Source organism: Tremella mesenterica (assembly GCF_000271645.1).
Source record: "Tremella mesenterica DSM 1558 unplaced genomic scaffold TREMEscaffold_11, whole genome shotgun sequence".
In the NCBI taxonomy this organism is placed as follows: domain Eukaryota; kingdom Fungi; phylum Basidiomycota; class Tremellomycetes; order Tremellales; family Tremellaceae; genus Tremella; species Tremella mesenterica.
In genome coordinates this window covers 1,075,699-1,101,318 of record NW_006711235.1, presented here as the reverse complement: position 1 = coordinate 1,101,318, position 25,620 = coordinate 1,075,699, and the positions used below count along the sequence as shown (strand labels likewise).

General features: G+C 53.1%; 10 protein-coding genes across 10 annotated transcripts; 6 read left to right on the top strand and 4 right to left on the bottom strand.

Moving 5' to 3' along the window:
- The first annotated feature begins 113 nt into the window (after nucleotides 1–113).
- TREMEDRAFT_72254 (uncharacterized protein) lies at nucleotides 114–7,812 on the top strand. Its single transcript, XM_007006892.1, has 6 exons — nucleotides 114–226; nucleotides 284–715; nucleotides 839–2,820; nucleotides 2,907–7,140; nucleotides 7,225–7,631; nucleotides 7,696–7,812. Exons 2-6 carry the CDS (start codon nucleotides 304–306, stop codon nucleotides 7,732–7,734), a joined length of 7,074 nt encoding a protein of 2,357 aa, XP_007006954.1. The 5' UTR covers nucleotides 114–226; nucleotides 284–303; the 3' UTR covers nucleotides 7,735–7,812.
- Nucleotides 7,813–7,890: 78 nt separating this feature from the next.
- TREMEDRAFT_33690 (uncharacterized protein) lies at nucleotides 7,891–9,082 on the bottom strand (the record flags this gene model as incomplete). Its single annotated transcript, XM_007006614.1, has 5 exons — nucleotides 7,891–7,974; nucleotides 8,053–8,246; nucleotides 8,344–8,476; nucleotides 8,585–8,901; nucleotides 8,980–9,082. The coding sequence occupies 5 exons, from the start codon at nucleotides 9,080–9,082 to the stop codon at nucleotides 7,891–7,893; spliced, it is 831 nt and encodes a 276-aa protein (XP_007006676.1).
- Nucleotides 9,083–9,466: 384 nt separating this feature from the next.
- On the top strand, nucleotides 9,467–14,935 carry TREMEDRAFT_64710 (uncharacterized protein; the record flags this gene model as incomplete). The annotated part of the gene is made up of 14 exons (XM_007006835.1): nucleotides 9,467–9,677; nucleotides 9,752–11,167; nucleotides 11,538–12,253; nucleotides 12,346–12,440; nucleotides 12,481–12,646; nucleotides 12,785–12,930; nucleotides 13,016–13,197; nucleotides 13,239–13,251; nucleotides 13,287–13,506; nucleotides 13,570–13,725; nucleotides 14,108–14,270; nucleotides 14,338–14,567; nucleotides 14,618–14,737; nucleotides 14,786–14,935. The coding sequence occupies 14 exons, from the start codon at nucleotides 9,467–9,469 to the stop codon at nucleotides 14,933–14,935; spliced, it is 3,984 nt and encodes a 1,327-aa protein (XP_007006897.1).
- A 38-nt stretch (nucleotides 14,936–14,973) lies between these two features.
- Nucleotides 14,974–16,091, bottom strand: TREMEDRAFT_72253 (uncharacterized protein). The gene is made up of 3 exons (XM_007006891.1): nucleotides 16,044–16,091; nucleotides 15,390–16,001; nucleotides 14,974–15,342 (listed from the first exon to the last, which is right to left on the bottom strand). The coding sequence occupies exons 1-3, from the start codon at nucleotides 16,074–16,076 to the stop codon at nucleotides 15,085–15,087; spliced, it is 903 nt and encodes a 300-aa protein (XP_007006953.1). The 5' UTR covers nucleotides 16,077–16,091; the 3' UTR covers nucleotides 14,974–15,084.
- A 283-nt stretch (nucleotides 16,092–16,374) lies between these two features.
- Nucleotides 16,375–16,978, top strand: TREMEDRAFT_33845 (uncharacterized protein; the record flags this gene model as incomplete). The annotated part of the gene is made up of 5 exons (XM_007006636.1): nucleotides 16,375–16,471; nucleotides 16,520–16,544; nucleotides 16,592–16,656; nucleotides 16,717–16,760; nucleotides 16,838–16,978. 5 exons carry the CDS (start codon nucleotides 16,375–16,377, stop codon nucleotides 16,976–16,978), a joined length of 372 nt encoding a protein of 123 aa, XP_007006698.1.
- Nucleotides 16,979–18,221: 1,243 nt separating this feature from the next.
- TREMEDRAFT_64707 (uncharacterized protein) lies at nucleotides 18,222–19,492 on the bottom strand (the record flags this gene model as incomplete). Its single annotated transcript, XM_007006834.1, has 4 exons — nucleotides 18,222–18,859; nucleotides 18,983–19,102; nucleotides 19,162–19,319; nucleotides 19,359–19,492. The coding sequence occupies 4 exons, from the start codon at nucleotides 19,490–19,492 to the stop codon at nucleotides 18,222–18,224; spliced, it is 1,050 nt and encodes a 349-aa protein (XP_007006896.1).
- Nucleotides 19,493–19,766: 274 nt separating this feature from the next.
- On the top strand, nucleotides 19,767–21,172 carry TREMEDRAFT_33604 (uncharacterized protein; the record flags this gene model as incomplete). Its single annotated transcript, XM_007006599.1, has 3 exons — nucleotides 19,767–20,072; nucleotides 20,141–20,321; nucleotides 20,385–21,172. 3 exons carry the CDS (start codon nucleotides 19,767–19,769, stop codon nucleotides 21,170–21,172), a joined length of 1,275 nt encoding a protein of 424 aa, XP_007006661.1.
- Nucleotides 21,173–21,277: 105 nt separating this feature from the next.
- Nucleotides 21,278–21,786, bottom strand: TREMEDRAFT_33777 (uncharacterized protein; the record flags this gene model as incomplete). Its single annotated transcript, XM_007006630.1, has 4 exons — nucleotides 21,278–21,352; nucleotides 21,455–21,484; nucleotides 21,540–21,641; nucleotides 21,688–21,786. 4 exons carry the CDS (start codon nucleotides 21,784–21,786, stop codon nucleotides 21,278–21,280), a joined length of 306 nt encoding a protein of 101 aa, XP_007006692.1.
- A 500-nt stretch (nucleotides 21,787–22,286) lies between these two features.
- Nucleotides 22,287–23,261, top strand: TREMEDRAFT_64705 (uncharacterized protein; the record flags this gene model as incomplete). The annotated part of the gene is made up of 4 exons (XM_007006833.1): nucleotides 22,287–22,348; nucleotides 22,395–22,484; nucleotides 22,555–22,768; nucleotides 22,854–23,261. The coding sequence occupies 4 exons, from the start codon at nucleotides 22,287–22,289 to the stop codon at nucleotides 23,259–23,261; spliced, it is 774 nt and encodes a 257-aa protein (XP_007006895.1).
- Nucleotides 23,262–23,607: 346 nt separating this feature from the next.
- Nucleotides 23,608–25,285, top strand: TREMEDRAFT_69861 (uncharacterized protein; the record flags this gene model as incomplete). Its single annotated transcript, XM_007006890.1, has 7 exons — nucleotides 23,608–23,749; nucleotides 23,801–23,901; nucleotides 24,014–24,162; nucleotides 24,357–24,447; nucleotides 24,631–24,718; nucleotides 24,912–25,156; nucleotides 25,238–25,285. 7 exons carry the CDS (start codon nucleotides 23,608–23,610, stop codon nucleotides 25,283–25,285), a joined length of 864 nt encoding a protein of 287 aa, XP_007006952.1.
- Between the last annotated feature and the right edge of the window lie 335 nt (nucleotides 25,286–25,620).

Sequence of the window (25,620 nt, the reverse complement as noted above, 5' to 3'; positions counted from 1 at the left end):
AGTCCTGGATTACGTAAGCATACATAGTAAAGGTCGCGTGGGATAAAATGTGTGAAAAACATGTCGCGTTTTTAATAAATTAAATTTCTCAAGCTCGTCATCCCTCCTCTCCACACCTCTCCCTCTCTTTCTTCCTTCCTTCTCTCTCCTCATCATGCTATAGGTACATACACTTTACTACCATACTCTGTACTCGCACCTCGTCATCGTCACCTGATACTCTACTGTCAGTCAGTCCTCCCCCCATGTCCCTCCGTTACAGCTCACAGCTCACAGCCAACAGCCCCACTGCACCCTCTCACCATGGCCCCCTTCGGCAACCCCATTCCACCTCTCCCGACCTCTCCCGCTTCCAACGTTCCCACTCCAGCACCCGCCGCTCATTCAGTCGTCATATCCGACTCGACTCCCCCCACCTCGCCCAATCGACCATCACGCCCTTCTATCGTTCCGATCACCATGACTCGCATGAGCGTTCGTCCGCCCGGCTCACTATATCCCCCTGCCACCGGCCGCGGCCTCGATGCAGATCTAGAGGGCAGGTCAGATGATGGAGGGGCAAATGTTGAAGAACAGGAGCAAGGTTCAAATGTGGAATGGGAAGAGTCGATGGGAGAAGCTGACATGGTGTTGGAACTCGCAGATGGTCTCGCCTTGTCAGGTCACTCTTTCGGAGCCAAGAAAAGTGTAGCTGGAGAGTGTGTCTTTCAAACAGGCGAGTAGTGCTCATCTCTACCACCACCTCCCTGATCGTCCCTACTTTTGATCGGCACCTATCACCATCCCACCCTCAGCTCTTGATCGGTCCCAATACAGATCGCCCGTCCTGACACTTCAGGGATGGTCGGTTACCCCGAATCACTCACAGACCCTTCTTACTCTGCTCAAATCCTCATCCTCACCTACCCTCTCATCGGCAACTATGGCGTTCCAGATCGTCCAGCGTCCACTCCCCCGTCCCAAGATGCACGCAACGTCCCTCCGCCTACTCACCTCCTTGACACTCTCCCCCTGGAATTCGAATCTTCCCACATTCATGTGGCAGCTCTCGTCGTGGGCAACTACCACCCGAGCTATTCGCACCATCTCGCCGCCTCGAGTCTCGGCACGTGGCTCAAAGAACAAGGCATCCCTGCCATCTGGGGTGTGGACACCCGTATGCTCACCAAGCGCATTCGAGAAGGTGGTGTTCTTCTCGGACGCGTTCTTGCTCGACAACAGCCATCCGACGGCGGTGATCGTGGACGAGATGCTCAGCCTGGGGTACTCGGAGGCGTCTCACGGCTTCTCAACGGACTCTCTCCTGCCACCTCGTTGTACCGTTCAATGTCCAGTGACGGTCGGTCGGACACTTCACAGTGGAGGGAACACTTCGAATTGGTACCCTTCTTCGATCCCAATAATATCAACCTCGTCGCCAACGTGTCCACTCGGCAGCCTACTCTCTACTCGTCGGCCACTGGCTCGGCCAAAGTTCTGCATCCCAAGACGGGCAAACAGTTACGAGTTGTGGCGGTGGATGTGGGTATGAAATGGAACCAAATCAGATGTTTCCGGAATCGCGGAGTAGAAGTAAAAGTGGTACCCTGGGACTACGATTTCAATTCGGAATCTGAACCTTACGACGGACTGTTCGTCTCCAACGGTCCCGGCGACCCCTCCGTGGTTCGAGAGACAATCGCACACCTTTCCAAGGCAATCGAATCGGCCAAAGTGCCAATCTTTGGTATCTGTCTGGGGCACCAACTCCTCGCCCTAGCGTCCGGTGCAGCCACTCGCAAGATGAAGTACGGCAACCGAGGGATGAACTTGCCATGCACGTGCGCTACTTCCGGAAGATGCTACATCACCTCTCAGAATCACGGTTACGAGGTCGATGTGTCCACACTCAGAAATGGCTGGGAACCTCTATTTACGAATGCGAATGATTCGAGCAACGAGGGTATCTGGATGGGTAAAGACGGGAAACCTTTCTTCTCTGTTCAGTTCCACCCAGAATCTGCCCCAGGGCCTAGGGATACCGAGTTTCTGTTCGATGTGTTCATTCAAAGCATGGTGGATCGCGCTCGGGAAGGTAAACTCGTACCTATAAGCATGCCCGGCGGGGATATCGCAGCGAATGTAGCAGCCACACCTCGTGAACAGGTCAAAAAGGTCCTCGTTCTCGGCTCGGGAGGTCTTTCAATAGGTCAAGCTGGAGAGTTTGATTATTCCGGTTCGCAAGCCATCAAAGCTCTCAAAGAAGAAGGCATCTACACCATTCTCGTCAATCCCAACATTGCCACCATCCAAACCTCCAAAGGGCTCGCCGACAAGGTCTACTTTCTCCCAGTCACACCCGATTTTGTACTCAAAATCATCAAGCATGAAAAGCCCGACGGTATATACTGCACTTTTGGGGGTCAGACCGCACTCAACGTCGGTATCAAGCTCAAGGACGACTTTGCCAAACTCGGCGTCAAAGTGCTGGGAACACCCATCGAGACCATCATCACCACAGAGGATAGGGAAATGTTTGCGAGGGCAATGGAGGAAATCGGGGAGAAGTGTGCAGAGTCGGCCACGGCCACAAACTACACGGAGGCCCTTGCCGCGGCCACGAAGATTGGATTCCCTGTCATCGTGCGAGCGGCTTATGCGCTTGGAGGGCTGGGAAGTGGTTTCGCACAAGACGGAGAACAATTGGCCGAATTGTGTGGAAAAGCTTTCGCTACCAGTCCTCAAGTGCTGGTGGAGAAGAGCATGAAAGGGTGGAAGGAGATTGAATACGAGGTGGTTCGAGACTGCAGGAACAACTGCATCACTGTTTGTAACATGGAGGTACGTCGCGATCTCAAATGTTTCTTTCACCTGCTCTGCATGTTTGCGCTGGCACTCTTTATACGATCGCAGTCCCTGACATGCAGAACTTTGACCCATTGGGTATTCACACTGGTGATTCTATCGTCGTTGCGCCTTCGCAAACCCTGTCCGACGCAGACTACAACATGCTCCGAACGACCGCTGTCAACGTCATTCGTCATCTCGGCGTCGTAGGAGAGTGCAACATTCAATATGCCTTGAACCCATATTCCAAGGAATACTGCATCATCGAAGTGAACGCTCGTCTGTCACGTTCTTCGGCTCTTGCCTCCAAAGCGACCGGTTATCCACTCGCCTTCATCGCTGCCAAACTCGGTCTCAACATCCCCCTCAATGAGATCCGAAACTCGGTCACAAAGCTGACTTCGGCGTGCTTTGAGCCTTCCCTCGACTACTGCGTCGTCAAAATACCTCGTTGGGATCTAAAAAAGTTTAGTCGAGTCAGTACTGCCCTTAGTAGTAGCATGAAATCGGTCGGTGAAGTCATGGCCATCGGACGTTCTTTCGAAGAAACCATTCAGAAAGCTATCCGCTGCATCGACGATCAGTTTCCTGGATTTGGCGAGCATATAGCGATTGAAGATGTCGATTATGAGATTAAGAATCCCACCGATAAACGATTGTTCGCCATCGCGACCGCTTTCAAGCGTGGCTATTCCGTCGACAAGGTCAATCAAATGTCAAACATCGACAAATGGTTCCTCACCCGGCTCGAGCGATTGGTCAAGACGGAAAAGATTATGTCCAGATTCAGCGCCTCCACTGTCCCCATTGAGCTCATACGGAACGCCAAGCAGATAGGCTTTTCTGATCGCCAAATAGCCAGGGCTGTCAATTCGAATGAGCTGGCTGTTAGACGATTGCGTATGGAAGCGGGTATCACACCGTTTGTCAAGCAGATTGATACTGTCGCCGCCGAGTTTCCCGCGTTCACCAATTATCTCTACACCACTTACAATGCCAGCGAACACGATGTCACCTTTTCTGATAACGGGGTCATGGTCCTGGGTTCTGGGGTTTACCGTATCGGATCTTCAGTCGAGTTTGATTGGTGTGCTGTGAGAGCAATCCGTACCTTGCGAGAAAACGGGCTCAAAACGGTCATGATCAACTACAACCCCGAGACCGTGTCGACTGATTACGACGAGGCGGACAAGTTATACTTTGAGAACATCAGTCTGGAAACGGTGCTTGACATCTATGATCTGGAGAGATCCAGCGGAGTCGTGCTTTCGATGGGTGGTCAAACGCCCAACAACATCGCACTCGCCCTTCACAGACAAAACGTAAAGATCTACGGCACATCCCCAGAAATGATTGATACCGCCGAGAATCGATACAAATTCTCACGTATGTTGGACAAGATTGGCGTCGATCAGCCCCTCTGGAAAGAGCTCACCAGCTTTGAAGAGGCCAAGATTTTCTGCGACAGAGTATCGTATCCTGTGTTGGTCCGACCATCCTACGTCCTGTCTGGAGCAGCGATGAATGTCGTCTTTTCGCAAGATGACTTGGTTACCTATCTGTCGCAAGCGGCAGACGTCTCACGCGACCATCCCGTCGTCATTTCAAAGTACATCGAGGAGGCCAAGGAAATCGAGATGGATGCTGTGGCTCGAGATGGGAAAATGGTCATGCACTACATTTCGGAGCATGTGGAGAACGCTGGTGTGCACTCTGGCGACGCGACCCTCATTCTTCCTCCACAGGACCTTGACCCGGAGACCATTCGGAAGATCGAGATTGCGACGCAGAAGATAGGCCAAGCTCTCAATGTCACTGGTCCGTTCAACATACAGTTCATCGCCAAAAACAACGAGATCAAGGTCATCGAGTGTAACCTCCGAGCCGCTCGGTCGTTCCCTTTCGTCTCCAAAGTCACCGGAGTGGACGCCATCGAGCTCGCCACCAAGGTCATGCTGGATTTCCCTGTCACACCTTATCCCGACGTCAAGATGCCTCCGAATTATGTCGGAGTCAAAGTCCCTCAGTTCTCCTTCAGTCGGTTGTCTGGAGCAGACCCCATCCTCGGGGTGGAAATGGCGTCGACTGGAGAGGTCGCGTGTTTCGGCAAAGATAGGTACGATGCGTATCTGAAAGCTCTCATCTCTACGGGTATCCGGCCGCCAAAGAAGAACATTCTCCTATCTATCGGTTCCTTCAAGGAGAAACTCGAAATGCTTCCCTCGGTCCTCAAGCTGCATCGTATGGGTTACAACCTTTTCGCCACCGCTGGAACGTCAGATTTCTTCCAAGAACATGGTATCCCTGTCAAGTATCTGGAGGCTTTGGGGGAGCAAGACGAACTCAATCCTCAAAAAGCGGAATACTCTCTCACGCAACATCTTGCCAATAACCTGATCGACCTGTACATCAACCTACCTTCCAAGAACCGATTCCGACGACCATCATCATACATCTCAAAAGGGTATCGTTCGCGACGGATGGCTGTTGACTTTGCCGTTCCCCTCATCACCAACGTGAAATGTGCCAAACTGTTCATCGAAGCCATCATTCGCAAGCCCACCTTTGACATCACCTCGGTCGATTATAAAACTTCTCATCAGACGTACACCTTCCCTGGTCTAGTATCCGTCGGCGCATTCGTCCCTGGTGCTGCCGAATCGGGCTCGAATGACTTTGGTCAAGCGACTCAAGCGGCCATCAGAGGAGGTTTCACCGTTCTCCAGATGATTCCTCAGGGCATGTCTTCTGCGGTCGAAGATGAGATATCACTTCAACGAGCTCAGAGCAATGCTTCCGGCTCTGCTCATTGCGACTACTTCTTTTCCGTCGCTGCTACCGCCGACAATGTTTCACGACTTCCCGACGCCATCGCTGCAGGAGCGAAAGCCCTGTTCATCCCATTCAACAACTTTTACGGTGCCAGGAACAAAGTGACATCCGTTGCTCAGCATTTCGCCGCCTGGCCGGCCGATAGACCCATCATCACCGACGCGCGACAAACCGACTTGGCTTCGATATTACTCCTCGCCAGTCTCAACAACCGTAGCATCCACATCACCGGTGTATCCACCAGAGACGACATATCGCTTATCGGATTGGCCAAGGGCAAAGGACTCGCTGTCACATGCGATGTCTCCATCTACGCTCTGTTCTACTCTCAGGCTGACTATGCAACGGCGACGTGCCTTCCCACAGTGGACGATCAGGCGGCGTTATGGGCCAGCCTTTCCGTGATTGACGCCTTTTCGGTCGGTGTTCTGCCTTACGAACTCGGTGTCGCTCTTGGACACACTGTGTCGGCCAAGTCTGGTGTCGAAGAATCTCTCCCACTTCTGCTGAGTGCCGTGGCACAGGGACGATTAAGTCTGGAAGATATCACTGCCAGATTAGGAGAGAATCCTCGTGCCATCTTCGGTCTCAACGTACAGCCCCAAACCTACGTTGAAGTTGAAGTCAATCGATCTTCAGTGTTCTCCCTCCAAGATGCGATATGGTCTCCTCTCGAAGGCAAAGCGGTATCTGGCGCTGTTCACAGGGTGGTGATCAACAACCATTCCGTGTTTTTGGACGGTATGACTTTCTCAATGCCCCTCGGTCGCGATGTCTCTCTCACCGGTCCTCGCGCTGGTCCCACAGCCAAGCGAGCTTCATTCGTCTTACCTACCAGACCCAATCTCGGTGGTCTCATGTCGCCCATCTCTGAACGTCCTCCTTCGGCCCAGGGTCATTCCAGTCGACCTGGACTAGCCAACGAAGCGCTCATGTCACTCTCATCCATCGCACCCATGCGTGACATCTCACCCGTTCGCACTCTTTCTTCATTGCAACACCATCCGGCTTTCTCACGACGACATATCCTTTCTGTCAAGCAGTTCTCGAGGGATGACCTTCATGCTCTTTTCAACTTGGCTTCAGAGATGCGAACTCAGGTCGAGCGGACAGGAACAGTCGATACCCTGCGGGGCAGAGTGTTATGCACTCTCTTTTATGAACCTTCCACCAGGACATCGACGAGTTTCGAAGCAGCCATGAAAAGGTGTGGTGGGGAAGTGGTGCAGGTGACGGCCAACACGAGTTCGGTGCAAAAGGGTGAGAGTCTGGCGGATACGATCCGGACGGTTGGATGTTACAGCGATGCGATAGTGTTGAGACATCCGGCTGTGGGATCGAGCAAGGCGGCGGCCAAGAGCAGTCCTGTCCCGATCATCAATGCGGGTGATGGGATAGGGGAACATCCGACGCAGAGTCTGTTGGACGTGTTTTGCATACGGGAAGAATTGGGTAGTGTGAACGGGATTACTGTGACGCTGAGTGAGTACCCTGCCTCTCATCTCCTCTGAAGACCTCACTCGTCATTGCGGATCGTCTGAAGGGAGAACAGTAGCTGACTACCAGTTGGAGATTTGAAGAATGGCCGTACAGTCCACTCGCTCGTCCGCCTTCTCTCCCTCTACGACGTCACTCTCAACTTTGTCTCTCCACCGTCTCTCGCCATGCCCGATTACGTCAAGGCGGAAGCTACGAGAGCCAACGTTCGCTGGTCAGAGTATCACTCTCTGGACGATGTCATCTCCAAGTCGGACGTGCTGTACGCCACTCGGGTGCAGAAGGAGAGGTTCGACTCTGTTGCCGAATACGAAAGCGTCAAAGATCTGTACGTGATCAACAACGACGTGTTGGCCAAAGCCAAGGACAGCGCGATCGTGATGCACCCTTTGCCCAGGGTCAACGAGATTGACCCAGAGGTGGACTTTGACAGTCGACGAGCAGCGTATTTCCGGCAGATGAGATATGGCTTGTTTGTGAGTGATTTCACCCCGCCAAGTGTATCGTCAAAGGTGAGAGAGCTCCTTGGCTGACGGTCAGGTCCGTATGGCTCTTCTCACCCTCGTCCTCGGCGCTTGAGATCGTCTCTCTATGCACACATTTTCTTTTGCATTACACAACGAAAATCTTGAGACCTATGCATGTGCTTGATATCTACAGGTTTATTCAGCATTGCCGAGTATCCTTCATCATCACACATGTCTACAAGATGTCAAGCCGTGACGGAACGTTACCCTAGCTGTTGAAGATGCGTGAATGTTGCATGTCATGTCGGGCCAAGAGTATCTCACCCAACGGCCATGTCGTGGACGGGGCAGTCTCTGCTTTCCTGGTCCAATCCCATCCTTGCCATCCAGAATTGATCCCCACATCTCCTTTATCCCTCTCACCGCTCACAGCGTTGTCATGAATCATGTCGTTGACAGGCGACGTCGTGGTCGAGTTCAAGGTGGAAACCACGCATCGGTCGATCGCCCCCTGCAGCAATAACAACAGGCGAGTGGAAGCATAAGGTCCCACTAGGTTGAGCCTGACGGCTGAAGATAGGACGGAGCGGCAGTGTAGGAAGAGATAAAGGTGGAGTGAAGTGCCTGCTGGTCAGCATGATCACTTGGGTAGACATCTATCACTACAATGGAGGGTCATCCGGAGTGGGGAGGGAGAGGGGGAACAGGTCGGTCTACTCACCAAGATCCAACCCTAAAGCCGACATGATGACTCCCCAACACACTGCCAAATGTCCAGGGGTCGTGCAACGTCGGATGGAACGTTTGTACTCTTCCACCACCAACCTTGATAATAATTCGCCATTTCGTCGTCGCTCCTCACGGTCATCTTCAAGCTCGGTGGACTGCTCATCCTTCGCGGCATGATCCCCTCCCTGCCATCCATCCTCACCACTGATATGTTCACTCGACCCCGCAGACACATCATCTGTTATTGAGCATAACGACCTTGTGAATAAAGTGAGCAAAGCCACTCCTTGTGCTTTCGAAGCTCTTCTCCCGACGACGGATAACAAGGTCGATTCGTGGTATCGATCCAAGGTGGTGATTTCCCTTAGCATCTCTTGCACCTTTGTATGTAGACCTGATGTCAAGGTCTCTTGCGGCACTTGCACACCTGTGTCGAGTATACGCCAGCCATCGCACACAAAGGGACAGGTCGTACTTGCGAAATTGTCCATTTCCGATTCCACGAAATGGATCACGTTGTCGGCTGTGCTTCGCTTCGCCGAGGGCGGCACTGGATGGGGTGGTGGTTGAGCGGGATCTGACCGCTGATGGAAACGAGTCGAGGGGTAAGAACGAAGAGGGAGGAAACCATGTTTGGCATAGGACTCGAGACCGGATGAAGAGACGAAACCGCCTGTAGGTAGGTTGGAGTCGAGTAGGATGTAGAGGAGATGACGTTGAAGGGAGAGCATATCCCATCCAATGAAATAAGTCAAGGCTACGTACAATACTTACTTACGACTAGAGTTAGTACTAATGACTAAATGACACGAAGAACGTAAGCAATGAACGCCGGATCGAGTCACTACTAGTACTTACTTGTGATAGTCATAGTCATTGCCTACTTACTTCTAGAAAAACACACCACCCACTCATTCACCACAAGCTAGTCATCATTCAACATGTCCGCCTCATCGTCCGAAGACCTACTACTCGAAACCCCCGCCCCCGTCCAAAGTAATACTACGAGTGGACGCTTCGTGCCATTCGCGGCAGGGACATATGGTCATATGGACCCACCACCTGTACCAACCCCGCACATGCGTAGAACGTTCGGATTATACCTGGAAACCGCCATGTTGACTCGAGTCAAGGAAACGGACTGGAGGAACAACGTAGACCAAGCTCTGTTACTCATCACTGGCCCTACGTTTAGGCGGAACACGCTGAAGCCGTTTTGGGGATGGAAAGCCGAATGTTCTCTTGCGTTTGCGTACATCCCGGGTGGTGAAGATTTCTTTGCCACAAAGTTGGTACGGGCCACCGACAGGATGCATAGGAGCTCTCGTGAGTTAGACAGAGTGTTGGTTCAGGATGCGCTGTGTGTGTAGAGGCGGGAGGGATCAGCTAACTCGTTGCAGATTTCCATGCTATCGAAAACCCGGATATGATCCTGTTTTGTTCCAGGGCCGAACCAGTCCGTTTCAAGCGGCCGGCTGATGACCAAGCAGCTGCCACCGAAAGGGCAGTTCCTACCACCAGCAGTGGTACCGGGATCCGTCGTACTGCAGAAACTATGATGAAGATTCGCCGTACTCAAGATCAACTCTGGGAAACAAGGTGGATGGCGATCGTGCTAATCATAGAATACAAGACCAACTCTGCCCTCAAAGCCCTGGCTCAGCTTTATGCTTATATGCTCTCCGCAAACGAGCAGTGCGCCACTCGTCTTGGTCTCATCATGATAGGCAATCGTTTTTCCCGGGTTGTAATGGTCCGGTCGACAACAACTCAGAACGGTTGTGTGACTCTGGCAGTGGAGTGTTCCAATCCCGCAAAGTGGGGCCAGGTGGAGAAAATTTCTCAATTAGTCAGAAGGGACAGCGATGAGATTTTGTATTTAAACTTCGAGCCGTCTGATTTATCCCACAACTTGATCGAGGCGGAAAATGATACCTTGACTTCTCTTACTGTTTCGGAGCAAGCTGCGGACACTCTTTTCCGTTACGTCAAGGCTGCAACTGACATGGCTGCAAGAATTCCGATCGAACCCACTCTGAGTCACTCAGAGATGTACCAACTTTACGAAGCTAGTGGATTGGCAAGTTGCCAAGCCGTGGACGCCGCGGGTTTACTGCTTGACACTCGGATGGTTGCGGTAGACTCTGATCGGGGTCGAGCTATGGCGGCAACGGTTGCTCTGGCACCCGCTGATTGTAAAGATGCATTCGAAAGACTTTGCATCAGTTCTCTCGTCGACGAAGGTGACAATGCACCAAACCAATTGAAGAGTAGTGATAAAGAATCTACCAACAGGGAAAATGGAAGCTCCGCCGCAGAGTCCAATCCGTCTAAACCGCGCCGGACCCCCGTCTCTTCTTCGGAAGGACGTAAGGATGACGCAGGAGGTGGAGGAGGTAAAGGAGGTGACGGAGGAAGTCCTAGTAGAGGAGGTGATGGAAACGGTGACCAGGGTCCATTGGAGATTGACGGGCAAGACGAAAGATTCAACCACGGCGCCAGCGTGTCAGCGAATCCCATACTAGCGGGATACCTTTCGGAACTGGCGGGGGACGGGATGACGGCTCGAACCTTGCGTCAGAGTATGCACCATGGACCACAATCATGGGAACACGTCGGTCGGGGTGACGATACCTCTGACGACACGGACGAGTCACCGGGGGCTGGCGTAGCGGCGATTCATGCACAGGTCTCTCAAGTGGTCAATTCTGCTTACTGGGGTGCTCTGGTCAAGTTGGGCGTACGAGTCGTTTGGACCTCTTCCGTCCAGATGGATACTCTTGTTCATGGTTCGGCACATGCACATCAAGGTATAGGTGAGCGGATGGCGGGTCAGGTTGATGGCAAACCACAGATCTACGAACGCGATGTAACTTTATCCGACTTTATGGATTGGGATCAACAACCTTGAACGTGCCCATCAGATCATCACAATCTCATTCTATTCCATCATACATTGTTCACACCTCACTGCTAGAGTACCGAGTCCCCAGTAACTCGTGATCAACTACGGTATACAGATGACTCCCTCACCTCGATCCACACTATGGTCTCCACCCTCTAATCACACTTCCCAAACCGCCTCGTTCCGTCGATACATCAACCAGACCTACAATGTCTCCTTGGACACCTACGAGGACCTGTGGAGATGGTCTTGTCACAACAGGAGCGATTTCTGGTCTCAAGTATGGGACCATCACTCTGTCATCGGACATAAGGGGTCGGCCCCTTACGTGGACGAATCCCTCCCTCCTTCCGCCAACCCCCTGTGGTTCGAACAAGCTCATCTCAATTGGGCAGAGAATCAACTCCGACACGCTTCCACTCATCCTGAAGACATTGCCATCATCCAGCTTTCAGAATCCTGTCCCGGCTGGGACCCTCCAGAGGTACGTCTGAGTCAAGCTCATCTCCTTGACTTGGTAGGTCGATGTCAACGCAGCCTGCGAAGAAGCGGTGTGGGCAAAGGCGATAGAGTGGCGTGGTGGGGTGCAAACTGCATAGAGGCGGTGGTCTTACTGCTTGCCACGAGCTCCATCGGGGCGATATTCTCCAGCGCAGCAGCGGATTTCGGGACGGCAGGGTTGTCGGAGAGACTGAACCAAATCAGACCGAAAGTCTTGGTGGTCACGAATGGCGTTGTATATGGAGGGACACCCAGGCCGCTTTTGGGCAACCTTACGGCCCTGTTAGGAGAAATGGACCAGATGCCAGAGAAGATAGTCGTGGTGTCGCATCTTTCAAGCCATATGGTGGCCGAGCCTGCCGGGCTTCACTTGGATCGGTGGGTAGATTGGTTGGACGAGTCAGAAGCCCAAATCGAGTTCATTCGGATGGGCTTCAACGAGCCCATATGGATTCTATTCTCCAGCGGGACGACTGGAAGACCTAAAGCCATTGTAGTGAGTTGATTTCAGTAACGATATCTCACCAATGTAGCTTCTTAGAAAATCATAGGTTCCGGCGATTAAGAGAAGTGATTACTGACACGTAGCACCGACAGGGCGGAATGCTGCTAGATTCTTTGAGGGAACATCACTTGGCAGGAGATATGACACGAGGATCAGTTTTCTTCTACTACACCACTCCGTAAGCACTGAGTCTACTTGCAGTCACTATTGACGTGCAGAGGTTGGATGATGTTCCAATATCTCGTATCGGGCCTGGCCACGGGAGCGACGATCGTCTTGTACGAAGGAAGTCCGTTGAAAGATCCGAGCTTCCTGTGGAAGACGATAGACAATCTCGGGGTGACAATCTTTGGGACGAGTGCTAAATGGATCGAACAAATATCTGTGAGTTGAGACCAGTCCCGATGAAGTTGATCAAGCTTGGAGCTGATCAGTAGAAACACTATCCCAACGTCAAACAGAACCACTCCCTACTCACTCTGCAACAAATCCTGTCCACGAGGCTCCCCACTCCCATCTCAGCTGTACGACTTTGTCTATTCACATATCAAATCGGATGTGCTTCTCGGCTCCATCACCGGTGGGACAGACATCTGTTCAGTTTTTGCGGGTAGGAACACATGCCTTCCTGTGTTCCGAGGTGAAATACAGAGTCGGATGCTGGGATTGTGAGTCAAGTCACTGACTGGCTTGCCACACACTCCTGCTCATTCGGGGTACAGTAGCATCCGAGAAACAAATCACTTACCTCAGTGCACTGGACACGGCCACGACCGAAATTGGTGCTCCCGGAGAACTCATTTGTACCCGAGCCTTCCCCATTCAACCTGTAGGATTCTGGCCGCTTAAGGGATATGGTTTCTCACAGTCGGAAGTGGAAGCCGCTCAGGTCAGATATCAGGAGAGTTACTATAAGGATTTTGAAGGCAACTGGTGTGAGTTTTTCTTTCCCGTCCTCCTCATAGCTCATCCGCAGATCATGGTGATTAGTAAGTAATGGTCATTGCTTCAAACTGACGAAAAGCGTGCAGATCACGCCTTCGCGCTCAGGCAACGCCGGCGGGGTGATAATGCTTGGTCGGTCCGATGGGGTTCTCAACCCTGGCGGTATCAGGTTTGGTCCCACGGACATTTATTCTGTACTCGAGACGGAAGAATTTGCCGACTGTGGGGTGGAGGAGACACTTGTGGTCGGACTGGTGGTTGATGGAGGCGCGGATGAGAAGGTTGTGTTGTTTGTCAAGGTGAGTTCCGACTTGTTTCGGAGCTGACGGAAGATGCGAGAAGGATTGAATTTGGACGACCAGCTGTTACAGCAAGTTCGAACAAGCATTCGATTGTCTCGAAGCGCTCGACACGTCCCATCAACAATCCTTCAGGTGTCCGATATACCTGTCACCTTGACGGGCAAAAAGGTGGAAGGTGAGTGCATGTTCGGAGGTTGCGAGGAAGGGATGACTAACGTCAGTGCCCATACGAAAACTCATCAACGGGGGAGACATTGAGAGTGTTAACCTGGCGACGTTGCGTAATCCCGAGTGTCTGGGCGAGTATATGTTGATAGGAGAAAGGCTACGGAGAGAGAGGACTGAGTAATGCTCATCTCGGATAGTTATGTTTTTCGTACATATGTATATGCATGGGATGGGGGGTTGCAGCGCACGTGACCTGTCCTGATCGCCAGGCACAAACATGTCCTCTCCATCTCCACTACTACTACTAGTTAGTCACTCTATGCCCACACTACTGTAACATTTATCCATACCTAGGTACTAGGTATCAACTATGGCTGCTATAGCTTTGCTTCCTATCCCCCCCGCCATCTTGACACATGCTCTTTGGCAGGCTGACCCTGTCCTTTCTGTACTCGCTCCTTCTGGAATCCCCCTTCCAGTCTCTCCCCCCGTCCTCGACGCCATCCGAGTCTTTGTGGGAACCCTCGAGTGCAGGCTAGATCCCGTCCGGCACCGGGCCGTCGACTTTAAGAACCGACTGCTGGACACGCTACGTGAGTAGCTGGCTTCTTATCCCCCCCACTGATAGCACTCTGCCTGATTCTTGCTGATGCATCGCAGTCCTCCCTGTGGTCGCACCTGGACTGGACCCCCAGCTTATTGCGGCCATCCAGCAGGTGGTTCTACATGCGACACAGCCCATCCAACAGAGCATCCTAGCTCTTCATCGCGATGTACGGGATTGCCGCCGGGATGTCGCTGAACTTCGTCGGGATGTCGCTGAATTTCGTCGGGATGTCGCTGAAGCCCGTCGGGAGACTTCAGGACGGACCGCCCAGCGTGCGGAGATGGTGAAGTTCCATCAATAACGCTCACGGCGCTTGTGCTGATAACGAATTAGACGCATAATCACCGACTCCACTCTTTGACAAACGCCCCGCTCGCGCACCAAAGATGGGTGCCCGTGATTTGCCTGGTTGCTCCGTCGGGGTACAGAGTGCCGGAAGGGCTACCTCAAAACGTGAGTCGTCACCATCTCGGGCATGTGCTGGGGAATGACACTGTACAGTGGCGGAGACATCCACGTAGCGCCGCTGACGTCCGACGGATGTCAGGCGTCACGGCGGCTGCGTGGTTGGAGATGCACGGCTTGCCGCAGACGGGAACCAGGGTCGAGGACCAAAACACCCTCATGACGTTCCTAATGGGAGGAGGATAGCGATGCTGGGTTACTCACAGGTGACACGGAGGAAATGCCTAGGAACGGTTCCATCACATCAGACACTGGAATACCATAGCTACTTGAAGATCTTTGCTCTACTCAGTACTGTCACGTCACAATCAAGGATAGCGAGCTTATGACTTGGATCATGGAACAACCTCCTGATTATTACCCTCCCTCGGCAGCCTGCCTAGCCTATCCATCACGTCCAAGATATCCTTGAGCGCTTCGGTGTGTAATTTGACGTCGACAAAGTATCGTCCATGTTCTGTCGGTTTGAGTACTAGATCGTCGAGCGATGTCGCAATCTTTTCTATCGTACGTGCCAAAGCAGAGGACGCGGTGTCGAGAGTGGATCCGAGGTTGGGTAGCTGCTTGATGGGCTCGTCTTTCCCGACTGTTGGCTTGTCCCATCAGCGACGAGGTAAAGCGAAAGAATCTGCGAACTCACAGGAGGGACGACAGGAGCTGCTTGACCCTTGCCTTTCTCTTCCTCGACCGTCGACGCCTCGGTCATACCATACAGTTCCTTTCTCGTCCTCGTCCTAGGACTGTCCACCCCTTTCTTTTTGCTAGCATTGTCAAGCTCTCTCGTGACCGTGACCTCACCAACCCATCGGGTGTCGCACCCCACACATAGACGTCTACTCGCCCCTCCTTCTCGTTTCGGGTAGCCGACCAGGGGGATTCCTCTGCAGGACGCATGGGGACAGGTGGCAGATAGGAGAGAGTAACCTTGGAGAAGGAGATGTGATATCCGTTCCGCCGCAAGGTCGTGATCTGCCTTGTCTAGCAAGGGAGTTTGACGGGAGGAAGGGGGAGGAGATTCGGCGGGTTTCGTAGACGGTGTTGGGATAGGAGAACGAGCGGTAAGTGGAGCGGCTTGGGGAGATTCTCGTGTCTGGTCGTCTCCGGGAGGACCATCACACAAGGCGCAGAACTGTATCCTGTCCCTCCCCTGCCTGATAGCGATGACCTCCGGTTCCCTCATCAAAGGGGTGACCCGACATTCCTCGCAGTGCAAGTCGGTCAACGTCCAACCTTTGAGCATGTACTCGCCGAGCTGAAGATAAGCGGATTGTATCTCTGGCCAAACATGACTCACGATAGCAGAGGTGGCCTCGAGCTGAGAAGACATGGTGGTGGATGGATGTGAGCCTAAGTATTTAAAGTAAGTTACGAGCAGAGTGAGTCTCATCGAGGGAACACTAGGCGCGTGAAACCCTAGTTGTCGGGCACAGCTGGCGCGCCTAGCTCCTCTGCTTCACGTTACCCCCGACCTCGTGTCACTTCAGCACAATTAGCATTCCTCCCTTGAACACGAGTAGTACTAGTACCTAGTACTCAGCAGCTAGCAGCTAGCGGCTCCTAGCACCATGTCTCGACAAGGTGAGCTCGAGTTGGACCTCCGCCCACGACGTGACCCACTGACTGACATGATAGACAAAGCCACCACGGAGAGACATGCTCGTCTCTTGCGAGAGATGGTCAGATCACCCGACAACAAGGCATGTGCTGATTGTAGGAAGAATGGTGGGTATTCTCGTGTTTCTGGTCATGTGTCCCCACGCTCACCCTCAGACGCTCGTTGGGCATCTTGGAATCTGTCAGTGTTTCCCCTACCCTAGTCGACCTTGCCTCGCTCACAATTAGAGGAGTCTTCTTGTGTATCCGCTGTTCTGGAATACATCGATCCATGGGCACTCACATCAGCAAAGGTGGGGCGTCCGTCCCTTTACTCTTTGGACATCGATCCTCAGGTCAGCGCTCACTCGTAGTAAAAAGTATAGACTTGGATATCTGGACTCCGGAGCAGATGGAGGTGTGTCACATATTCTGTCCTCCATCTCGGCCCACTTGACCCCATCCAGTCCCCCGAGGAACACAACTGACCCTCAGCATATTCAGAAATGGGGAAATCGTCGTGCAAACTTGTATTGGGAAAGACACCTCAAAGCGGGTCATGTACCTCCGGAACAGTACGTTATGCCTCGTCCCAGCCCCATGTCTTCTACCACGGGTGAGCCATCAAAGAACTAACACGTGTAGCAAAATCGATTCATTCATACGGTCAAAATACGAGTCCCGTCGTTGGGCCATGGACGGACCTCCTCCTTCTGACCCGAGTATTCTGGACAACGCTGTCACTTCACCGGTGAGTGTCATGCCCCAGGCGTTCAAATCTACCGAGCATTGGACCTGACCCCCAGGTCACTTCACCTCCAAAAGCCTCGCCTACATCAACCGCCCCTGCTCCAGCTTCAGCTTCCCGAGCTCACCCTCTCCTCTCACGCCAAAGCAAACATCCCACTCCCACTCCCACGGCAGCTCCCACACTGGCTCCAGTCGTAGACCTCTTAGGTGCCTCCGATCCTCTGCCCACCTCTGCCCCTGCTCCGGCCCAACTACCTGCCACTGCTGTGGGAACAGCTGCCCCGCCTCCCGCTACAACCAACTCAAGTATCTTCGATCTCGACTTTCACGCCCCCTCGACGACTTCCGCTCCGGCTGCTCCCAAGACGAACAAGCACGATATCATGTCCCTTTTCTCCGCCACATCACCGACTTCCGCTCCTGCTCAAACTTCGTTCTTCTCTCAACCTACGCCAAACCCGCCGAACCAACAGGATCCTTTTGCATCTTGGGGAGGGGGTGTCACAAGCAGCGCTCCGCCTCAACCGCAATTCACGCAGACGCAAATACCATTGCCAGCGGGTACTTGGGCACAACCAGCGGGGTGGGGATCGACACAAAGCTCCACCGCACTGTCACCTGGGGTGACCGGGCTTGAGGGCCAAAAGGCAGACCCGTGGTCGTCAACATCGGATCCATGGGCGACCCCCGGTCCTTCCAATGGCTCGACCATGGCCGCAGGCGTGAGCGGTGGAGTGCCCAAGAAAGATGACAAGTCGGATCCGTTTGCGAATATATGGCAATAGATCAGACAAGAGGCGTCATTAGGCGAATATATGCATGGGTCATTGGCGCTTGTACAATCTGTCTACCCTCCAGTCGCTCGCTGCCCCTCGAGCCATCGACCGATAGGTAATCACTCTGCGTCTGCCTGGCCGTGCTCTTCTTGAGCCACAGAGGATTATGCGATTGCGACCACGGAGTCGTAGTCGAGCTGGAGTTGAATTTCACAGCAAGCAGAGCACTCTGATGTCCCCGTTGCGCACCCTGCACAGTCAGCTTCATGAGGGGGAAGCCGGGATTAAGACGTTTGTAAACTCACCGGCATGTAAGAGGGTGATAGTTTGACGATGAAGTGTGACCCGACCCGCTACTCGTCCTCGTCGCTCATGTCTTCCTCCTCGTACAGCAAATCTGCTCCTTCTCCTTCATGAGCATAAGGTAGAGGTACGCTCATCCTTTGTTTCCTCTGAGCGTCTGTCAATGTGAGGTTGAAAGCCAAGTTGAGATCGGCATGCGTCACCTCTTTCTCGCCCCTCGTGGGAAGACTGTCTGGAGGGTTGAATGGGTTGAGGGGGACGATACGTGTTACGTTGTCGATTATCAAATGTTGACCGTCGGATGAAGGTGGCAATAATGCTGCCAATGCTCTGGTGATTCCCTTCGCCCCTCCTGCTGCGCGACGAACCAAAACCTGCACAACTGCTCCGGAAGTCGGACTGGATTCACTTGACGAGGATGCAGCATGCGTAGACCAAGGGGAGATCTCGAAGCCCTCTTGAGCGGTGTAAGCGAGATGCTCGGAAGTTCGTCGAGCGTGAGCTATTTGAAGGATCTGCCAATATTTTGGAGAAGGGCTGATAGGTGTTAGGTAGAGTTTAGACAGGTGGACGAGAAGTGATGGATGGGATGGGTGCAGATGGGTCAACGTTGATGAGAGCGAGGTGGATTCGAGGTGGTGGAAAAGGGAAGATGAGTGGGATAACATGAGGACGAGGCGAGAAGGCGCTGGTTGTTAGCATTGTGAACCTGAGATGTGGGGAGGACCTTTGACAGTAGGAGTGAGCAACTGTTCAGGTCGGGAGCAAGAGTGAGGTGGTCGAGGTAGGAGCTGAGACGACGATAACATACCTTTATGTTCCCTCATTCGTCTCAAGAGGGTCCGGATGAGTCTCACCACCACCTGTATGGAGTAATCTTCTGCCAGAATGTCCACAGCGTCGATGATGACCTCTCCTCTAGTCGTTTCATCTGGACATCAGCCTCTTACACAGCGACGCTTGTGAGATTAAAGGTGCAGAAAGACACACAGCTTGCTAGGATACGTTCTTGAATCGAGTCCCAATCTGTGAAAGTGCCATATCCATCGATGGAGCTGGTGAGATCGACGACATTGGTCCTGCTCCCTGGGCCATTTGTGATGGTATCCGGAGGATATAGAACGGACACGAGGGTTGTACCCTTTCCCCTTGTGGGTCAGCGCTGACTTGAAACGAGCAATACTCACCTTCGGGAAGACCTCTTGACGATATCATGAAACAGAGGCCTGGCGGAGAAGAGGGCGGAGTGGGTGATGAGCACCAAAGGTTGATGGGGGATCTGACTGTTATCGACGACAGCTTGGAGTAGTGTTTCGTCCATGCCCCCTGGTCGCTTAGCGCGAGATGATACTCGTCTGTGAGATAGTAGTGGTAGTAATAGTAGTAATAAAGAGAACAAAGGGTGGTGATAAGTAGCGACAAATTGCATTCCCTTCCTCCTTTCCTTCTTACCCTTGCACCCAGTTGATTGCCTTTGATCAATTTACCAAGTTACTTCTTTCTATCACCTGTCACCACCCCCTTTTGCTCATCTCTACTTGACCACGTTACTCACTCCTCTCTATCATAAACATACACCGCTCTCTCTTCCCATCATGCAGCGAAAGATTATCATCGACACAGACCCAGGGGTGGATGATGTCCTGGCCATCCTCCTAGCTTTGGCTTCCCCCGAAATAGACGTCACCCTCATCTCCATCGTGTTCGGCAACACTCACGCTCCCGTCGCCCATCGTAACCTGCTCAAGATATATCACATGCTGGCAGAAGAGATCATGGCCATGCCTGCCGCTGCCAGTAGGTATCATCGACTCAAAGAGCAAGGCGGTAGGGGCAAGACGAGGTTGGTCATGGGTGAGGATGGTCCCATCGGTGGGGACAAGGCGGTGGCTGCTTATTTTGTGAGTTGTCTGTTGACATCTTTGATTCAGAAAGCATACATGATGATCCAGCTGAAACATGTACTTAGCACGGCCCAGACGGTCTATCCAACATCTCCCTCACACACCCTCACTTTACCCCTCCCGAACTCACCAAAGGTGACATTCACGCACATCTCCAGATTGATCCTCGTCCCGCTCATCAAGTCATCCTCGAGACCTTGCAGACCGAACCAGAAGGTACCGTCACCATCGTCGCTTTGGGACCATGTGAGTGATCCCCAGCACCCGGAACAGTGACATGCACCTGTGTCTGTCGCTGACCTTGCACAGTGACCAACCTGGCTCATGCCCTCGCACAATCCCCCGACATCTTTCGTCGAGTTGGATCTGTGGTCTGGATGGGAGGTGCTCTTGACCATCCTGGTAACACGTCACCCGTCGCCGAATTCAATTGCTTCGCAGACCCTTACGCCGCGACCCGGCTGCTCGACGCTTGCAGAGACGGTCTGTTCCAACTGTACATGGCTCCTCTGGACGTTACCACTCCGCACCAGATACCGTTTTCCGACCTGATCCACCCTGCTTTTCTCCCTTCCCAAGGTCACACGTCTGCGGGGGACACTGCCAGGCATATGCAACTCACACCCATCAGAGAGTTTGTCAGCGCCATGCTGCTCCGTGTCCGGGGGTTGCAAGCCAGTTTCGGGTTGCAAGACGCTTTGGAGATGCACGATCCCGTCGCCGTGTGGTTCGCCCTGGCTCAAGCCGGAGTGGAACAAGGAGGTGTGGAGCGTTACGGACATGTCTTGCCGAACGGTTGGCAAGCTCAAGGGAGGACATTTACGATAGAACGTGTGGGTGAGTACACCAGGGGCATGTGTGTGGTGGACAGACGAGGTTCGGGAGAGGAAGGTCAGAAGAGGACGGAGAACGAGGATTGGCAAGTGACCCAAGCCGCGAAAGGGGTGGTGCCGAGTTTGGAGGGCGGGAAAGAGGAGGGACAGCCAGGGGATGAAGAGATCAAACCCAAGGCATTACCCATGGTCATCACTCGTACACCGGGTTCTGAAGAGCTAAGGCGGTTGATACTGAGTCGGGTATTCGGTGAGGATTACTGAGGGTTGGGTATGGACATGTGCATATGAGTGAGTGGGTAGAGGACAACAGGCGGGAATAGAGCGAGAGAATTGCATAAGATGCAAATTTGGGTGCATTGCTATCGATCATGACCGAGCGACGCTGGCAGCGAAATTTTGACCACCAGTCCCGGGAACTCCTATGTCTGGTGCAGGGTCGGTCTGAGGGTCAGCGACAGTGGGAGGGTGCAACACGAAAGAGCCGACTAGGAAGACGGAAGGAGGGCGGGGGGAAGAGAGAGGGGGGGAGAAAGAGCGACTGACTCGTTGCTCCCTTATCAACGCGTTAAACTTCTGTGAGGTCAGCTCAGTTGTGATCAGTTGGGTATGGTGTATGCGCACAACTCACCCCCCAGAGAGAAGCAACGGTGGTGAACTCTTTCCCGACACCAAACACCTCTTCCAACTTTCTGTTGAGGACGTTTGTGTGGGTCATGAGTTCTTCAAATGCCTGGGGGTCAACGGTCTACAGGTGACTCGGGGAGTTAACTACTGACCGTCGAGATGTCAGCCACCAACCTGTCTCTCTCACGATCAAAGAACCCCTCTGGGTCACCATCTTGAGGTTGTACGGTTGATGGCCTGCTCAACGACATGAGTGGGGAGGAGGAGCATGGAGCAACGACGCGCAGTAAGTACCTCGCAGCGCGCAGCCCTGTGGGGAAGACGCGTCGTAAAGTGGGATGACCATTTAGACGCTATTCCGAGTACGTACAGCACCATGACGTCACCTCGCGTCCATCCACGTTGCCCCACATTCCTCCACATTCCAGCTCCACCTCACTCTTCACTCTTCTCTTCTTACCCTTTGTGTCTACATCTACAGTACGAGTACTCGTACTGTACCACCTCACACAGCCTCCATCACATCATCACCCTCCACCACCCTCGGCCACCCATCGCTCCACCCCTCGTCGTCCTCCCTTATCCCGTGACGTAATTGAAAGGAGCATCACCACAGTAACTCCCTTGCCACCTCGTCATCTATAATAGATTTCTCTTCGTACACCTCGTCCTCTTCAGACTGATCAACCTACAGTACCAGTACTACCACTTGACCTAACAATCTTGAAACATAGCACACACCAACACCAACATGGGCCTTCTCAATCGTAGATCAAATGAACACGCCAGGACTGGCACCACTGGCACACATCAGTACGTCTCTTTCTGACATCCTCTCTCGACGCAGGCTTACTCCCAGTCCCGCCCGCGACGGTATCATCGCCGGTGGCGTGGCTCATCACGAAGCCAACAACCATCCTACCCGAGACGCCGCTCTTGCTGGTGGCGCGTGAGTGACTTTTCTCTCCTCCTGGTCTTGATATGCTGTTCGTGATGGCGTTCATATCGCTGACTGGCAGGGTAGGAGACGGTCAGCACCTGCGTAACAAGCACCAAACTGCCGCCACCGGTACCGAAAATCCTTACGAGCACGGCAATGCGAACGTTGGAGCTGGATACGGAGGTATTCACAAGAATCGAGAGATCAACGGTACTACGCCCATGGGTTCTGGAACCACTGGGACCGCTCGAGCTACTGGAGCTGCAGCAACGACTGGCGTTGGACCTTCAGGAGTGAGTCCATGCTTATCCACTCCTGGTTTTCCTGCTCTCCTTCGTGACCATCGCTCCAGTTTGAGGATAGTCAGCTGATGCACAGGCCCACACCGGCCCTGCTCCTCTGGGTCCGAACGCACCCACCAACCCGGCGTCCACCACGAGAGCACCCGCAGAAGGGACCGCCGGTGGTCAGTCAGCGACGGCACCCACCCTTCGACAAGCTGCCAAGCTCAAACGCAAGGGCAAGCTCGAGTCCACTCTGTCGCACCTCACTTGCTCTTCCAACATGCGTCACAAGGCCAACACTCATCTCGCCCAAGCGGATCACTTGAGGATGCAGGCGAGCGAGCTTGGAGAAGCTGAGAGACTCGAGACGGAAGCGGGAATGAGGCGTCAGAGGGCTGTCGGTCTCGGTGCTGATACGGAACATGCGACGGGAACCACTGGCTTTGGACATCACGGCGCCGGTGCCGGTATGGGAGCCAACAGGACGACGGCTGTGGCCTAGGTGACTTTGTCAGATGTGGCAATGACTCGGGGCGGAGGACTGAGAAATGTCATGAAACGAGGGAAATTCACGTAGGTGTGATTATGTAGCGATAGTCTAAATCTCAATGTAATGCAAATGCCTGTCCTGACTGTTGCCATGCCATTGTGCCGAGTCGCACGTGACTGACGTCGATGGCGATGGCGATGGCGAGGGCGATGGTGAGCGTCATATCTGCAGCTTGCCCCTTGACTCTCACGATCGACATGATGTTGATTCATCCATCCACTTTTGCCCTCCCTTGTTTCTTTCTCCTCTATCTCCTCGGTGATCGGTGACGAGTCAGCTATAGCTTACTCGAGTGACGATGACGGACGACCTCTTAGTGTCGGCGATAGATGTAGAGCGACTGACTTACTCTTTCACCCACGATCTCGAACCTGCCCTCGAAGACGTCACTCTCACTCTCCACAGAGGCAGTCGTTGTCTCGTCATCGGTGCCAATGGTGGTGAGTGTTCAACATTTCCTCTCTGCGTATAGCTCACCTTGTCTTCCTTAGCTGGCAAGTCGACACTCCTTCGCATCCTCGCCGGAAAGAGATTGATCAAAGGTGCCAAATGCAGTATCTTCGGTCATGACGTCTTCAATAACCTTCCAGGTGTGAGTGGACTCGTGACCTCTTCTGATCTGTACCATCGTCCTCCATCCTTCTCTCTGCGGCTCAACATCTGTCTCATCACGGATTGCAGTACTACTCAGCGCTCACTCCCAGGGCGTCGTCTACCTCGGCACCGAATGGTCGTCCAATCCCGTCGTCAGGGGTGACATCGTCGTCTCTGATTTCCTCGATTCGGTGGGCGGGTACAGACATAAGGAGAGGAGGGATAGATTGTTGAGGATATTGGACGTGGATGTGGATTGGTATGTGCTTCCGAGTCTACACTCTACACCCTACATAAGAACCTTTCTTCTCATCCCACTAGCCACCCCGTGCCAGACTGTATGGTCGGTCTCCGTAAAGCACCCCTCATCGCTCCGGAGACGGCTCTGGCTTGTGGAGCACGATGGATGCTGTCATTTCAAGTAACACACGCATGGAATCGAGCTCATCACAGGCACATGCACCAGATATCTGATGGTGAACGGAGAAGGGTACAGCTTTGTATGGGTCTGATGGGTCACTGGGACGTGCTTCTCTTGGACGAGGTAGGCTTCTCATTCTCGATAGGACTTGATCTCTCTTCTCAAGTCTCCTTCTCACCCACCAGCCTTCCTCATCATGCTTTTCTTCGACACCTTGCTCACGGGCGCATCACTCAATTCTTGTATATCATCGTGTCAGAGGAAGATACCGAGGGACCCAAACAGTCGGCGATGTGCTCATGGTAGGTGACCGTGGATCTGGATGTTCTGGTCCGGGCAGATCTGATTGAATTCCTCGTCGAAGAATCAAAGATTAGGAACGCAACCATTTTATGTGCGTCTGGGTTTCCTGCATACCCTCCCTCCCTTTGTAAATGAACACCATGATCCCCCACTCATCTTCCAAAGACCTCCCATGTCACAATGTGAAGCTAGGATACTCAGGCGGTTTCGATACCATGATGTCTCGACCAGCCCGGCTTTGCCAAACAATGTCCATCAGTAGTAGTATCCGCTGACGGTATCAGACGCCACTCACATCTTTGACGGTTTATCGTCCTTCCCCACTCATATATGTCATCTCCAGCTCGGTACTGCCCTTCCCTTGCTTCCCTGGCCCCTGGCTATCCCGTCCGGCGATGCTTCCACAGCGGAAACAGATCGTGATCCTGACAGTCTTTTCCATCTCGCCCTGGAGTGGCTTCGGGAGGATCGCAACTTGCGCCGGGGACGTGATTCAGCCAGGGGCAAGCATAGGGGTCCGAAAGCAGAAGTGAGCGGGTCGCCCTCATCTCCTCCCATCATCTTGGAGCCGGTCACGGGTCGAAAAGCGAGCTGACGAGTTGACAACCAGACGACAAATGCGAGGACTTTCTTTGAAAAGTACGACTATGCACATTGAACGAGCAGGCACCTTTTTGTAGAGATAGATTATGCAAGGTGTATGTCAAGCCTGCGGGTAGACTGTACCAAAGCACTCATTGCCTTGTGTAAGACGCGTGCCAGATGAGAATAGCACACGACTCCAATGTAGAAAGGCAAAAGAGAAAAGAGTGATGCATACTGTCAATCTGTGTATGTATATATCCTCATATCGAAGGTGGAGGCTTGCTAAGCATGTAGACAGGATTGGCAATAAACGGACAAGCATGGAAAGTGGTGGAAAGTTGTGGAAGGTGGTGGAGACTGGTAGAAGGATCCACCGGCGACTACACCTTGGGTACTGAAGGGATTTAG